This window comes from Mus musculus, chromosome 15 (genome assembly GCF_000001635.26).
Source record: "Mus musculus strain C57BL/6J chromosome 15, GRCm38.p6 C57BL/6J".
In the NCBI taxonomy this organism is placed as follows: domain Eukaryota; kingdom Metazoa; phylum Chordata; class Mammalia; order Rodentia; family Muridae; genus Mus; species Mus musculus.
The window spans coordinates 58,091,852-58,107,049 of record NC_000081.6 but is presented as its reverse complement, the minus strand read 5'-3'; the positions used below and the strand labels follow the sequence as shown (position 1 = coordinate 58,107,049).

The window sequence follows — 15,198 nt, the reverse complement described above, 5'->3', positions numbered from 1 at the left end:
GACAATTATTATGAGAAGCTTTGCCGGGTTATAATTGGCTAGTCGTATAGGTAAGACTTGTGAAGATTTGTAATTAGCGATTTAAAGGAAACATTCAAATTTCTCCCAAATACAGCTTTTTTGTTTTTTTTTCCCCAGAAATGCCTGTTACCAGCCTATGTCTTTTCGACCAAGACTATTGATAGTGGGAGAACCAGGATTTGGACAGAGTTCTCACTTGGCACCAGCTGTCATCCATGCTTTGGAAAAATTTACTGTATATACATTAGACATTCCTGTTCTTTTTGGCATCAGTACAACATCTCCTGAAGAGGCATGTTCCCAAGTAAGTTTTCCAACCAATAAGTTATAAGATAAAATTCATTCAGAGACAGTCTAGAGTTGACTTTTCTCTGGGTTGTTTTTGCTTTTAAACTTTGTTTTTTTTTCTAGACAGAGCTGTGGTTGTCCTGAACTGGCATGGTAGAGTTGGCCTCAAACTCTCAGAGATCAGCATGCCCCACCATGCCCAGCAAACTTGGACTTATAAAAAGAAATTTTTATTCTTTTATATTTTTAAAAATTTTTATTATTATTATGTATATGAGTACACCGTTGCTCTCTTCAGACACACCAGAAGAGGGCGTCAGATCCCATTCCAGATGGTTGGGAGCCACCATGTGGTTGCTGGGAATTGAACTCAGGACTTCAGGAAGAGCAGTCAGTGCTCTCATCTGCTGAGCCATCTCTGCAGCCCCAGAAATTTTTATTTTATTTAAAGCTTACAAAATAGGAGCTGGAGAGATGGCTTAGAGGTTAAGAGGCCAGCTTGGTCTACAGAGTGAGTTCCAGGACAGCCAGGATTACACAGAGAAACCCTGTCTTGAGCCCCCCACCCCCCAAAAAAGCATAATAGTAATAATATTGCTTAGTTATTAAATAGTATACATTTTTCTACTTCTTAACATTTTGTAAGAACTTGGGTGAGTTATTAGATCTGTTTTTTGTTTGTTTTTTTTCCTATTTGCAAGATATGAGATGATTTGGGTATTGTGGGAATTGATGTAGTTAAAACAATTATTGTTTCTTAATCAGTACACAGATGCTTTCCTGTTTCTATTGTTGACATGTTTAGACTTAATTGGTTAATATAAAAATATTTTATATTTAGCAGCAGAATAGCCTTGTAGATTTCATGGTCTGTCTGTTTTCTAGTTGCCTGAATAAATTATTTTCTCCCAAATAAAGCATTTATTAAACAATTTTAAATGGTTGTAGGGTTTTTGGACAAACATTCAAGAAATTTGAAGGTTTTATGTGAGAATCCTGGGACGTTACTATAGCATTAATTTTACTAATATGCAGACTTGAAACCAAATATAATTTTAAAAAATTTTTTTCTTATTAGATGATTCGTGAAGCTAAGAGAACAGCACCCAGCATAGTCTATGTCCCACATATCCATTTGTGGTGGGAAATAGTTGGACCGACACTCAAAGCCACATTTACAACATTATTACAGACTATACCTTCATTTGCTCCAGTTTTATTACTTGCAACTTCTGAGAAACCATACTCAGCTTTGCCGGAAGAGGTAATTGGGGTAGGGTGCAGAAGAGTTATCTTACCCTAAAATAACCTACCTCAAGAACCAAGTGCTACGGGGCACATGAAACATAAGGAGTAGTCTTTATCAGGTACACCAGTGATGGCTGTTTGTGTTGTGTGCTCACTGTTTAGAATGTACGTGTCTAGTAAGGGGAGATACAGTTTTCTTTTCTTCTTCCCCCACGTCCCCTCTGAGACAGGGTTTCTCTGTGTAGCCCTGTCCTGGAACTCCCTTTGTAGACCAGGCTGGCCTCGAATCCAGAAATTCACCTGCCTCTGCCTCTCAAGTGCTGGGACTAAAGGCATGCGCCACCACGGCCTGGCATACATGGTAATGTTGTTTTTAACAAAGGTTGAACCATTTTGCTTTTCTTCACTTCTCAGCAACACTTGCTTTTATGCCATTATTTTTGAACATTGATTCCTGTTTCATGTCTTTGGGGTGTGAGACTTGGTAAGCCCATTGCATAAATTAGTATAATAACTGTTACTATATTCTAGTTAGATTCTTCAGTTTTAAAGATGACCTGATACTTAGTTACGAATTTAACGCGTCTATCCATACTTAATTCTCTGTGTATGGGTTCCCTTCCTGCTTGCGTGCTTATATGTCACATGCATGCGTTGCTTGTAGAGGCCAGAATAGGACATCAGATGCCCTGGAGCTAGAGTTACAGGTGGCTATGAGCTGCCGTGGGGGTGCTAGGACTCAGACTGGGGTCCTCTAGACGAGTGGCAAGGGTTCTAACCACTGAGCCATCTCCCTGGCTTCTGTACACCTACTTTAAAATGTTATTAGAAATATGTATTCTACTGTTGGGTTAAGTAATTGGTAACATTCATGTGTGTTTATATTTTATATATGTATGTTCCTCATGTGTTATACTTTTTTCAAGGTACAAGAATTGTTTACCCATGATTATGGAGAAATTTTTAATGTACAGTTACCAGATAAAGAAGAACGAACCAAATTTTTTGAAGACTTAATTTTAAAACAAGCTTCAAAGCCTCCTGTGTCACAAAAGAAAGCAGGTTAGTTATCTAACAGAGAATAATTATAAGAAATTATAGCTAATATAACTGACATCTACCCAATTGTACAAATTCATCCTGTTACGGGAGTGACATATTTATGACTTAAAATGGCTCTACTTCCTGCTAAAATGGACTAACGTGCACATGAGGTGTTTGCTGTGTTTCATAGACGAGCACTGGCTTGTCTTAAGTTCCTCTTTTCAAGACTTATATTTAATTATGTAAAGGCATGTGCGCATGAGAGCCAGGAGAGGGTGGTTGAAGCTAGAGTTTGAGGCAGTTGTGAGCTCCCTGAGGTGAGTTCTGGGAACTGAGCATGTGTCCTCTATAAGATCAAGGTGCTCTTAGTCACCGAGTCACCATCCCAGCTCTAGAGCTACATAGCTGTGTTCTTACCTCTACTACCACCACCTTGTTCTGTTGTTTGTTTTAAGAAAAAAGCAAAAATTGTATTTAAAATGCACACAGTGTCATAGTTTCACGTTTGGTTCTTGTAATGCTTCTATCTTTGTCCCTTATTGCTGGTTAACTTGGGACTGGAGTTACAGATATCAGTGCTGGAAATGAACCTAGGTTCTTTGCAGGACCAACAGGATGCTTTTAAAAGGTTGAACTCTCTCTCCTTTTTTCTCCTTTTCCTTTCTTTTTGGTTTTTTGAAAGAGTTTCTCTGTGTAACCCTTCTCCCTGGCTGGCCTGGAACTCAGGTTGGCCTTAAACTCACAGAGATCCACCTGTTTCTATCTTCTGAGTGCTGGGATTAAATGCTTAGTTTAAATGACTTTTTATTTAGTGTTTGTATGCACAAGTCAGGACACAGCTTGCAAAAGTCACTTCAGGAATTCAGGTCATGGGGTTTGATGGCAGGCACTTATATCTAAGCCACCTCTAGTCTCATTTCTTCTTTTAATCCTGAATATTGTTTTCCCATCCATTGTAAAGAAAATAACCCTCCACCCTTATTCGGTTTGCACTGAGTTATTTATTGCCCTCCAGTTGTGGAGGGTGTTAACTAAAATCTCCCTCCATGCGAAGTTCTGCAGGCCTTGGAGGTGCTCCCAGTCGCACCACCGCCTGAACCAAGACCACTGACAGCAGAGGAAGTTAAACGGCTTGAAGAACAAGAAGAAGATACATTCAGAGAACTCAGGATTTTCTTAAGAAATGTCACACATAGACTTGCTATTGATAAGCGATTCCGAGTCTTTACTAAGCCTGTTGACCCTGATGAGGTATTATTAATTTCGTCTTTGGATCAAATATATTTAGGCCATAATGATAGAAAAACAAAATAGTTCATGTAGGTGCCCTGCAGAACTCTGAACTTGTGTTCTCTATATGGCATGTGAACATAGTGTCCTAAGCATGTATAGACTTTAAGAGCTATCCAATATATTTCTATTGTCTCAGAGAATAAACAGTAAACTTTTCTACATATTTAGACAAAAGGAGCTTTGGAATGTTTTAATTGCTCGTGGTATTATCATGTGTAGTTTAAAAAGTTGGGCTTAGAGATGGGTTTTTTGGTTTTTGAGACAGGGACTTGCTTTGTTGTATAGGCTGGCCTGAAGTTTACTATGTATAGGCTACCATGAACTAAGTGCTGTGATTACAGGCTTATGTCAGTATTTTGCAGTCTATTCTTAAACCAACATTGAAGGATGAGTAATAATTGCATAAGGAAAAAAATAAAAGATAATACTAGCGAATATAACTGCTCAAGAATAGGAGTAAATATCAAGCAGAAATAGATTTATGGTAGCGCCAAAGCATTCATCAATATAGCATCCTTATTTTACTTCCTCTCTATTGCCACTGCAGAAAATCTTTTTCTTTCTTTCTTTTTTTAATATATATAACGCTAAGTGATTTGGTCATTTGCTTGGATTTTAGGTTCCTGATTATGTCACTGTCATAAAGCAACCAATGGACCTTTCATCTGTAATCAGTAAAATTGATTTACATAAATATCTCACTGTGAAAGACTATTTGAAGGATATTGATCTAATCTGTAGTAATGCTTTAGAATACAATCCAGATAGAGATCCTGGAGGTGAGCATTAATGAATTTTTTTCAAGGTGTGGTTTGAGGGGGTTACTCATAATTAATGAGGGTCGTTGATGGTGTTTACTTGTTTGGTTGGTAACAAATATTTTACATTCAAAATACTGTATAATTCCCACAATTACCTCATTTTATTCTACAGCTGAGAAAGGTATAGTTTAGAAAGATTAAAACTTTGTTCAGAGTCACAGGGAAGGACAAGGGCAGAATTTGGATGCACAGTTCTTGGTGGTGTTTGCTTGCTTGTTTTTCTCAGTCAGATGCCCAGATGTTAACCACATAATGCATCCTCTAATGCAGAGGTTCTCAACCTTCCTAACGCTGACATCCTCTAATACGGGTCTTTATTTCATTGCTACTTCCCAGCTGTAATGTTGCTACTGTCTTATGAATTGTAATATAAACATTTGATGTGCAGGCCTGTTGCGTTTTGACCCACCAGTTGGAAAGCACTAATGGAACAGCAGCTTGAGAAGGAAGATAAGGCACTAATAAAGTAGATTTCACTTTCTTCTCCACTTCTCTCTCTGCGTGCTCTCTTTCCTACCCTCCCCCTTCCCCATGAAGACTTCCCTGGCCTTGTCCTTGGGGCCAAGGAACTCACCCATCTAAACAGCTTCCCAGTAAACCTACATTTAATATAAAAATAAAATAGATTTCAAAGTATTCTTTTTCTTTTTTTTTTAAGATTTATTTATTTCATGCATGTGAGTACACTCTAGCTGCCTTCAGACACCTGAGAATGAGGCATTGGATCCCATTACAGATGATTGTGAGCCAGCATGTGGTTGCTGGGATTTGAACTCAGGACCTGTGGAAGAGCAGTGCTCCTAACCACTAAGCCATCTCTCCAGCCTCTTTAATTTTTTTTTTTAAATGATGTATTTATTCTTACTTTATGTGCATTGATGTTTTGATTCCATGAATGAAATGAAGATTCCATGATATCTTAGGGTATCAGATCCTTTGGAACTGAAATTGCAGTTGCGAGTTGCCATGTAGGTGCTGGGATTTGAACTCAGGCTCTTTTTTTTATTGTTGATCAGTATTTTTTAAGTTTTTAACATCCTGCTCACTGTCCCCCTTCCAGTCATTCCCCCCAACACAACACATCTCCCTTTTTCTCTGAGTGGGTGGGAGCCCCACTGGTCCCCTGGGTATCCCTCTACCCTGGGGCTTCAAGGCTCTGCAAGGCTAGGTGCTTCCAGTCCCACTAAGGCCAGACAAAGCAGCCCAGCTACAAGAGCATATCCCATGTACAGCTTTTGGGATAGCTCCTGTTCTAGTTGTTAAGGACCCACCTGAAGCTGTACACCTGTTACATATGCACGGGAAGGCCTAGGTCCAGCCCATGTATGTTCTCTGAGAGTCCCAAGGGTCTGGTTTAGTTGGCTCTGTTGATCTTTTTGTATTTTCTATCCCCTTTAGGGTTGCAATCCTTCTTCCTATTCTTCCCTAAGAGTCTCCAAGCTCTATCCACTGTTTGGTTGTATGAATGAACCCAGGCTTTTAATAGCTTAGCTATTGCAGGATATTTGATCACACTGTGAACTCCCAGTTTGTATTATTTTCTGGGGGGGGGGGGGGGACCAAAAAACTGTTTCTAGTTGTGTGGCTCTCACTTAACACCCACCTTTAATCCCAAACAAGAACAAGTTTACATCAAGTTAGTGTGTAGAAGGAAGCCTTCATGTTTGAAAGTGGAGATAAAGTGAGGAATCATTTATTCATTTAATCATTCTCAGATTTGCCATCTGAGAAGAGAGGGGAAAGGGAAGCTACTTCAGAGAGCAGTGTGGAGAGGGGCAGAGGCAGTTTTATCGAGACTATTGTACAGTGAGTGACAGACTGCACAGAGAACAGTTTAGGCACAGGTGAAGACAGAATGAAAAGGAGCCAGAAGATTAGTAAAGGACTATTAAAGTTCCTTTTGTTCTTTGTTGGGGTGAGTGGGTGGATTGACTGATTAATTGATTGACTGAATGATTGGAGTCAGAGTCTCACAGTGTAGCCCTGGCTGACCTAAACCTCACAGATCTGCCTGCCTCTGCTTTCCTGGTATAGGGATTAAAGAATGCCAGCCCCTGTTAAAATCAAGATGGCGTGGCTCTGGTTTGCCTTGACGTATCTCCAAGTCATTAAATTATTACTCAAAGCAGAGCATAACTTTTACTCTTTCTATGAAGTTGAGGAATTGTAATAGCTACTATCTTTACCCAAAATATTAAGTTTACTGTTGGAAAAGCATTAAGAATTCTACTTCCTTATTTCCCAGATCGTCTTATTAGGCATAGAGCTTGTGCTTTGAGAGACACTGCTTATGCAATAATTAAAGAGGAGCTTGATGAAGACTTTGAGCAGCTCTGTGAAGAAATTCAGGAATCTCGGAAGAAGAGAGGTAGGGAGACACTCGGGCGTCTGAAGAAGCTGCTTTGGCTGAGTGGTCTCATTCTTTGTAGCGCTTTGAGTTCTGGGAACAATTTTTAAAATCCTGTTTATCTGCTTATAAGGTTGTAGCTCCTCCAAATACGCACCATCTTATTACCACGTCATGCCAAAGCAAAATTCTCCTCCTGTTGGTGATAAAAAGCCAGATCAAGAGCAGAATGAGAAGCTAAAGGTACCGTGCACTCCTGTGGCGTGCAGCACACCTGGTAAGTACTCTGGAATAATTCTCGTGTATGGCATTCCTTCATTCTCTTCTTGCGCCCTTTACTTTGTCTTGTGCTTTGCTAACACAGTAAATGGTATCTACTCTGCTGATACTCAAGCAGCTAAACTGTAAAGTGCCCAGAGCCTTCTTTTTCTATATACATTTTTTCTTTTCTTTTTTTTGGTTTTTTGAGACAGGGTTTCTCTGTATAGCCCTGGCTGTCCTGGAACTCACTTTGTAGACCAGGCTGGCCTCGAACTCAGAAATCTGCCTGCCTCTGCCTCCCGAGTGCTGAGATTAAAGGTGTGCACCACCACACCCGGCTTCCTATATACATTTTTGCAAATACAGTGAATTGTTTAGTGACAAAGCCTTGGCGTTGTGTTGAAGTTCTGCCTTCTGTTACCACCCAAGCACTCAGCTGTCTCCCAAGTTGTATTATTTTTGTTACGGTTTTTCAAGTTCAACCTGTATTCTCCCGTTTGTAGTGTCTACTAAGCTTTATCTCTTTCTAAGACAAAAGAAGCATAGTTTTACTGTCTACCTAGACAGAAATTTAAACTCTTCTGTAATAGTTTATTCAGCTGTAAATTGATGATGCTAGTGGTAGCAAGCCTCATGAGTTTAAAGTGAGATTCCAATGAATTAGTCTGCATGGCACGCTTAAGAGAATGCTTAGTAGGTCATTAGAAGTCTTGACCTGGAGTTACTCAGTGTATGCCAATCCTGCTGCTCAGCAGTAAATTACAATGCATCACATAGATCATGTCATTGCCCCCCTTAAAGTTATTTAAGATTTTTTGATAATTCAAAAATCTCAACTTGGCCCAGGTCATTTTGTCTATCCTTCATGTCTGTCTTGTCACAGTAGTTTACTGTTCTGTGTTTCGGCCATGTGAAAGTACTGCAGTTTCTTGACTTCTTTACCTTGTCATCTTGTTTCTTATGTTAATCTTCTTGTAGCTCAGTTGAAAAGAAAATTCCATAAAAAGTCAAAGTGGCATGTAGGCACCAAAATAAAGCGAAGGAAAATTTCACAAGCTAAAGACAACAGCTTGAATGCTATGAACAGTTCAAGCAGGAGCGACACAGAAGACAGCCAGCACACACATGCAGAGCACACGGAGCCTGGAAACACGGACGAGTCCTCGGTAGAAGAAAGTGACAAGCAAAATAGACTTGAAAGCAACATAGACTTGAAAAATAACTCAAGTTCCTCTAATATTGAGAATGAACTTGAAGAGCCTAAGGAAACTACGGAGGGCACAGAACTGAGAAAAGACAGGATTGTTTGCAGGGGTGATGCCTCTGCCTCCCAGGTCACAGACATTCCCGAAGACAGTGAATCAAAAGGTAAGTCTCACAGAAAAAGTCAACTCCTCAGCACTCAGGAGGCCGAGGCAGGTGGATCTAAGTTTGAGGCCAGCCTGGTCTACAGAGCTAACTCTAACAGCCAAGGCTAGTAAAGAGAAACCCTCCCTGTTTCGAGAAACAATAATAAACACCTTTTAAAACTTGAGATAATTCCTAAAGAAAGTCCTTACATACTAATGTATTGCTTTTACTGTTTTTCAGTGCACAGAAATTAACTAAGTAGAAAGATAGCATTATCTTTACTTAACTTTTCCGCTAATAGACCAAAACATCCATGCATACATATATAATAAGCTAAGCTTTGTGAGGGTGGATACCCTGGAGATTGCATCCCTGTGGTTACTCTAAGATCATGGCCGTGTTCCGTGTTTCTCAGTTGTACTCTAATGGGCTATAGAAAATGAATGTACTATAGAAAATCTTGAGTGCAGCCACAGTATTAAAGTAAACTACTGCAGGAAAGAGAATGGAAACCAACCTCTAACCCACATACATACAGGAATCGGGCAGAGAGAAGTGGGGCGGAGAGATGCGTAGGCTTCTCCCCAGCCCCTGCGAGAGGCGGGGGCTAAGTGAGGCAAGGAAATCCTCAGGTCCTGGAGACATTACATTGTTCAGACTAACACCAACTTCTTTAGTGATTTATCCCATTAGTTGCTAAGGAAAAGTGACACTTGACTCGGTGTGCCCCCTTCCTGCCAGTTTCAAAGTACCTGTCAATCCCCTAAAAAAATCAATTTGAGAACTACTTATATTTTTGTTTTGGTGGGGTTCTGTTTGTTTGCTTTAAGTCAGATTTTACTAGGTAGCCTCAACTGGCCTGGTTTCTAATTCATAAAGATCCATCTTCTGTTTCCTGAGTGCTGGGATTAAAGGCAGGCGTTAATCTCGCTATTTGTCTTAGGCATTATGTTTGTGAACCAAATAATAATTGTTCAATTTTTCTCTTTAGAAATGGATTTTCTGCGGATGACTCTAGCTAGAGGTTCCCAGGTAGAGCAGCAGGAGCTCATCAGTATGGAGCAGGCTCTGGCCATCCTCTCTCAGCCGACACCCTCACTTGTGCTGGACCACAAGCAGTTAACAGTACGTTGAGCTGAAATCCTAATGCCCTCACTAGACACGTTAGTCTTCCTCACACAAGAGATTGCAGGCTAGAGGTAAATTAACTACATAGGGATTCCTCTTAAATTCCTTCTCCTTCAGGAAAAGCTCTTCTGGGTTGGAAAGCTGGCTCAGAGCTCTGACTGCTCTTGAGAACTTAGATGTAACATCCGGTGGCCTCTTCTGGCCTCTGGGCTCCAGGTATGCCCATAGTACACATTAGATAAATGTTTAAGTAATTTGTTTGAAGACGTTTAATTGAATATATAATATTCAAAATATATATAAATATAATTGAAATTAGCAATTTATGCTGTAGTTTTCAAGATACTGAAAGTTAAACCAGGGCCAAAGCTGGTGTCACAGAATGAAGGAAACCTAAGAAAGTCATTGCCAGAGGCCTGCATATCTCAGCGGAGGCTCACTCTGCTGACGTGTTAGCTTTATAACAGTTCCCTAAGCATTCAGAGTTAAAAATCTTGTTGCAAGGAATTAATCTGGAACATATAAACACTTGTTTTCTTTTAGAATATTTTGAAGACGGTTGTTAAAAAAAGTCAGAAATATAATATATTCCAACTGGAGAATTTGTATGCAGTAATCAGCCAGTGTATTTATGAGCACCGCAGGGACTATGACAAAACAGCGCTTGTTCAGGTAAAGTTTGGACTTAAAACTGGTTTCGTTGCTTATTTTGAGACAGGGTCTTTCTACACTGCCTTGATTATCTAGAACTTACATAGACCAGTCTGACCTCAAACCTACAGAGATCTACCTGCTTCTGCCTCTGCTTCCACCTCTAGAGTGCTGGGATTAAAGGTATGCACTACCATGCCTAGCTAACTAGAAACACTTTACACTCCCCTTGCCAGGTAATATTCCATTAAAGGTGACTGAAGTCTTAAAGACCAACCAAAGTGTGGTGACCCACTTATAAATTTCATTATTTAGGTATAGGCAGAAGGATCAGTGTCCAAGGTCATCTTCTGCTATGTAGCATGTTTGAGGCCAGCTTGAGGTATGTGAAACTCTCAAAACCGAAAAATAATAATTTAGAAGCTATTTTTATATGAAGATTATAGATTATTAATAGATATAAATGAGTATAATGTGTTATAAATCTAAGAAATAGATTAGATTGTATTTATGATAAACAATGGCTACATAGTATTGATAAAACCAGAAATATATACTTAAATATGGAAATGTAACTTTTTAAAAATAGCCTTTTTTCAAACGGGCGGTGGTGGCGCACGCCTTTAATCCCAGCACTTGGGAGGCAGAGGCAGGCAGATTTCTGAGTTCAAGGGCAGCCTGGTCTACAAAGTGAGTTCCAGGACAGCCAGGGCTACACAGAGAAACCCTGTCTCAAAAAACCAAAAACAAACAAACAAAAAGCCATCATGTTAGATGCTACTTACATATTACCAGTCACCTATAAAATCTGCCCTCTAACCACCTAGTATATGGAGTGCGTGGGTGTGGGTGCACTGTCCCTGTAGATTTCACTAGGATATATGCATGCTATTTGTAGAATACTGTTGCTTACATTCTATATAAGTCTGACCTGATACTTACATGGATAGTTAATATTCTTATCAGTAATTTTTTTTTAGCTTTTCTCGGTATTGAAATTTTCTTTCCTTTCTGTCTTTTACACAGAAAATGGAGCAAGCAGTAGAAAACTTCAATTGTTCCAGATCATAGTCGATACATTCAAGTACTTTATCTTCAGTTCCTATTTAATTGTCTTCAGATATATCATCATAACTGATGCAAGATAAGGTGAAATCTTGCATCTTCAAGAAAAGATTAAAATAGTAAAAGTATCTTAAATTTCCTGATATTTATGTACATATAGTAAGATAACTGATAAGTCTTAGATGTTTGAGTGAAGCACTGCTACAATAGTAATAGTTTGGCTAGATCTTAAAGCTGTTTTGGTAATTAATGTCTTGTGACATTTAATAATGACTTAGCAAGCATTGGATTTTTTTTTTTTGTTGTTCTTGTTAGCTAAAGCACTTTTAGTTTTATCCTTCCCTAGTAGGTTATTGTATCAGACTAGAATTATATCTGTTATATTTTGCTGTCTTTGTTTTCCTTTGTCTTTCTCCTGTTTGCCAAAATTCAATTCAAGTTGTGATTTTCAAGAGGACCTCAAAACAATTCTGTACTTAATATAAAAATCAATGTCTTTAGATAAATACTTTCATAGTTCTAATTTGGGTTAATATTTTTAAATGTATTGTTTACTTTTGTAATTATATACACAACAAATATTAGTGACTAGTTTTTGTATTTGACAACTGTTTACCATTGTGTTTAGGTTATATTCTATAAATACTCTTTATATGCATATATATGGCTATAAATATAAATTTTGTATTACTGGTACCAAAAACACTTTTTTTTTTTTTTCCAGCAGGGTTTCTCTGTGTAGCCCTGGCTGTCCTGGAACTCACTTTGTAGACCAGGCTGGCCTCGAACTCAGAAATCTGCCTGCCTCTGCCTCCCAAGTGCTGGGATTAAAGGCGTGGGCCACCACGCCCGGCTCAAAAATACATTTCTTAAAGTTGAAATCATTTGCTTCTTCCATAATGGGACGTTGAAACTTCTGCTTTCGGAACAGCGTGTGTTGGAAAGCTTGTTTGAGAATGGCTACTAGAGTTTAAGAGGCTATGTATGGAGTTTGTTGGGGATGTAGTGATGGTGGTAAGGATCAGACCTAGGGCCCAGTGTACACTTAAGCACATGCCTAACTCAAGAGTTTAGATTTTAGTATAGTTTAAAGTTGAGCTGCCTTTTCTTATGTAGCTATTTAAAATATTTCTGAAGTTCAGTAATTTGGATGCCTTCATTAGTAGATGCTGTCCTATATACCTATTAAAAATGCCAAACACTGATAACATTGAACATGTTCATATTGATAGAGATAATATTGTATAGGTCTAGTGTGTATGGATCTGGGATCTCCGCCCTTGAGGCAGAGACGGGAAGATCAGGAGTTCAAGGTCTTAGCTACATAGTAAGTTTGAAGCCAGCCTGGCTACTTGAGACTCTGTCTCACAAAAGCAAATAAACAAAGGATTATGCTTAATAGTTTTCATTGAAGTTTATTATAACTTATTTCAGATGTGTCCTTTTATTGTACATTTTGTATAATAAATGTTGAAGTTGAAAACTGTTACTCGTTTCTAGTTCTTGTGTGAGTTCATACGTGCCATAACTTTTGTGTGGGAGCAGAGGACAGCTCTGTGACGTCTTTCTTTGCTTCCATGCTTATATGATGTGAATCTAGGGAATCAAACTAGATTACTGGGGTTGTATGTGTACATGTGTGTATGCGTTCATGTGTGTGTCTGTGTGCATATGCAAATATATTCTCTTATTTTGTTACAACATTTTACATTTTCAAGATAAAACACAATTCCAAAATACAACTAACCCAGTTTCAGTTCCTGTCTTTAAGTTTTAACCCAGGGTCATGTCTGATGTTAATTACTGTATCTGTGTTACCATGTCTGATGTTAATTACTGTATCTGTGTTGTTATGTGATGTTAATTACTGTATCTGTGTTGCCATGGAGCAGTCAGTACCAGTGGTGAGCACTGTGTGGGGTTTCTAGCCACTACACCTAGTCCTAGAAGAGGGAGGGCAGGAAGTCATTACTGAAACTGCAAACACCCTAACCTCTCTCTGTGTCCTCTTGCTATATCTCAGTAGCTCACCCAGGAATAGTAATTCCATCTGTAATAAATAGACTTGGTGGATGCACAGATCCTCTACCTTGAAGCCTTGTCAGAGTAGAATGGTAGGAAGTATCTTCTCCATGGGCGCATTTCCACAGGCCCAGTCATCAATAACTTTGTATCTGTCATATGCTCAGAAGCTGCAGTTTCTATTTACTTTCTAGCTGTACCTTGCCCTTATCCGGGAGCATTATAACAGTCCTAAATGTTTCCTCCAAAAGAACACAGTCACTGAAGGCTATGAAAAAAAGCACACAATAATTGTTGGTTAATTCAATCAATATTGTTGACTGGAGGAGGCCTGTGCTAAAACCAAATCATATTAGCAGAATGCTGGAGGAGTTTTGATTGGAAGTGATGATAACGAAGGGAGAATCATTTAAACCCATCTTAATGTGGATCTCGGGATGGGAAGTGTCCAGAGACTGACTGTAAGATGAGGAAGGAGGGCTGGTGAGATGGCTCAGCAGTTAAGAGCACTGACTGTTCTTCTGGAGGTCATGAGTTCAAATCTCAGCAACCATATGGTGGCTCACAACCATCTGTAATGAGAAACAAAGAACCTATGGGCTGGAGCAAGAGGGGGGAGGGGGAGGGGGAGGGGGCAGCGGCAAAGAATAACAAAATAAAAAAGATGAGAAAGGAGATTAAATGTGTTTTTAATTGGTTTATCTTAAGGAGAATAGCCCACTTTGGGATAGGAGTGCTACAAATTACAAACCAAGAGAAAGGAGAACATCTTTTTTTAAAAGTTAGAAGTTTGTTTTAGTATGTGTATGAGAGGAGATTTTATATATATACAGAGAGAGGGGAGATATTTGAGTGTCCCCAGAGAGCACACCCTTGGAGGTGTTTATGAGCTAACCAGTGTGGGTGCTGGGATCTAAACTCTAAACCTCATTATAGAGTGAGCAGCAGGTGCTCTGAGCTGCCTGGTCCCCAGTCCCCCAGAAGATGATTTTGATTTTGTTGTTGACTTTTAGGAAGAAAAGTATCATTATTGAAATGGGGGCGGAATGGGTTTCAAATTCCCTGCTGCAAGCTGATATTACCAAAGGGGTTGGTGATATCCTGTGTGTAACCTGCTCTGCTGCTGCTCCTCCTCCTTCCCCTCCCCCTCATTCTTTCTCATTCTCTTTTTCCTCCTCTTCATTTTTCTTCTCTTCCTCTCTTAAATGTTATTGTTTTTTATTTCGTGTGTATAGATGTTTTGCCTGCACGTGTCTTGTACAGCAATTGCATACTATGCCCTTGAAGGCCAGCAGAGGTGGTTGGATCCCCTGTAGCTGGATGAACTGACAGCTGTGAGCGTGGGTGCCAGGAACTGAGCCTGGGTCCTCTGCAAGAGCAGCACGGGCTCTTAGCTACTGAGACATTTCTCCTTTCTCCCCTACCCTCCGTCCGTGCCTCTTGCTCACCCAGCCCATGGAGTTCTCTCTATTGATACTACATTTATTGCAGTTCACTCCAATCCTCCCATCTGCGCCTCATGTTGAAACTTCAGGTGTATGGAGCAGCCACTAGCTGGCTCAGGTCCTAGTTCTTTTTTTGTTTGTTTTGTTTTTGTTTTTTTGTTTTTTGTTTTTTGTTTTTTTTCGAGACAGGGTTTCTCTGTATTGCCTGGCTGTA

The 15,198-nt window shown here is 39.5% G+C and overlaps 1 protein-coding gene across 2 annotated transcripts in view; it reads left to right on the top strand.

The window, feature by feature from the left end:
- The window catches only part of Atad2 (ATPase family, AAA domain containing 2), a 41,482-nt gene extending 28,476 nt beyond the window's left edge, over positions 1-13,006 (top strand). Inside the window, exons 18-28 of one of the 2 annotated variants that reach the window (XR_384045.4) lie at positions 139-325; positions 1,388-1,676; positions 2,484-2,619; positions 3,656-3,852; positions 4,514-4,673; positions 6,961-7,083; positions 7,196-7,339; positions 8,302-8,691; positions 9,665-9,798; positions 10,345-10,473; positions 11,479-13,006. Coding sequence is in view for 1 of the 2 variants with exons in the window: in NM_027435.2 (NP_081711.2) it covers positions 139-325; positions 1,388-1,573; positions 2,484-2,619; positions 3,656-3,852; positions 4,514-4,673; positions 6,961-7,083; positions 7,196-7,339; positions 8,302-8,691; positions 9,665-9,798; positions 10,345-10,473; positions 11,479-11,523 (1,831 nt within the window). In the remaining variant the exon portion in view is untranslated. The remainder of the gene's footprint in view (positions 1-138; positions 326-1,387; positions 1,677-2,483; positions 2,620-3,655; positions 3,853-4,513; positions 4,674-6,960; positions 7,084-7,195; positions 7,340-8,301; positions 8,692-9,664; positions 9,799-10,344; positions 10,474-11,478) is intronic. The other variant, NM_027435.2, reaches the window with a different exon arrangement.
- The last annotated feature ends 2,192 nt before the right edge of the window (positions 13,007-15,198 follow it).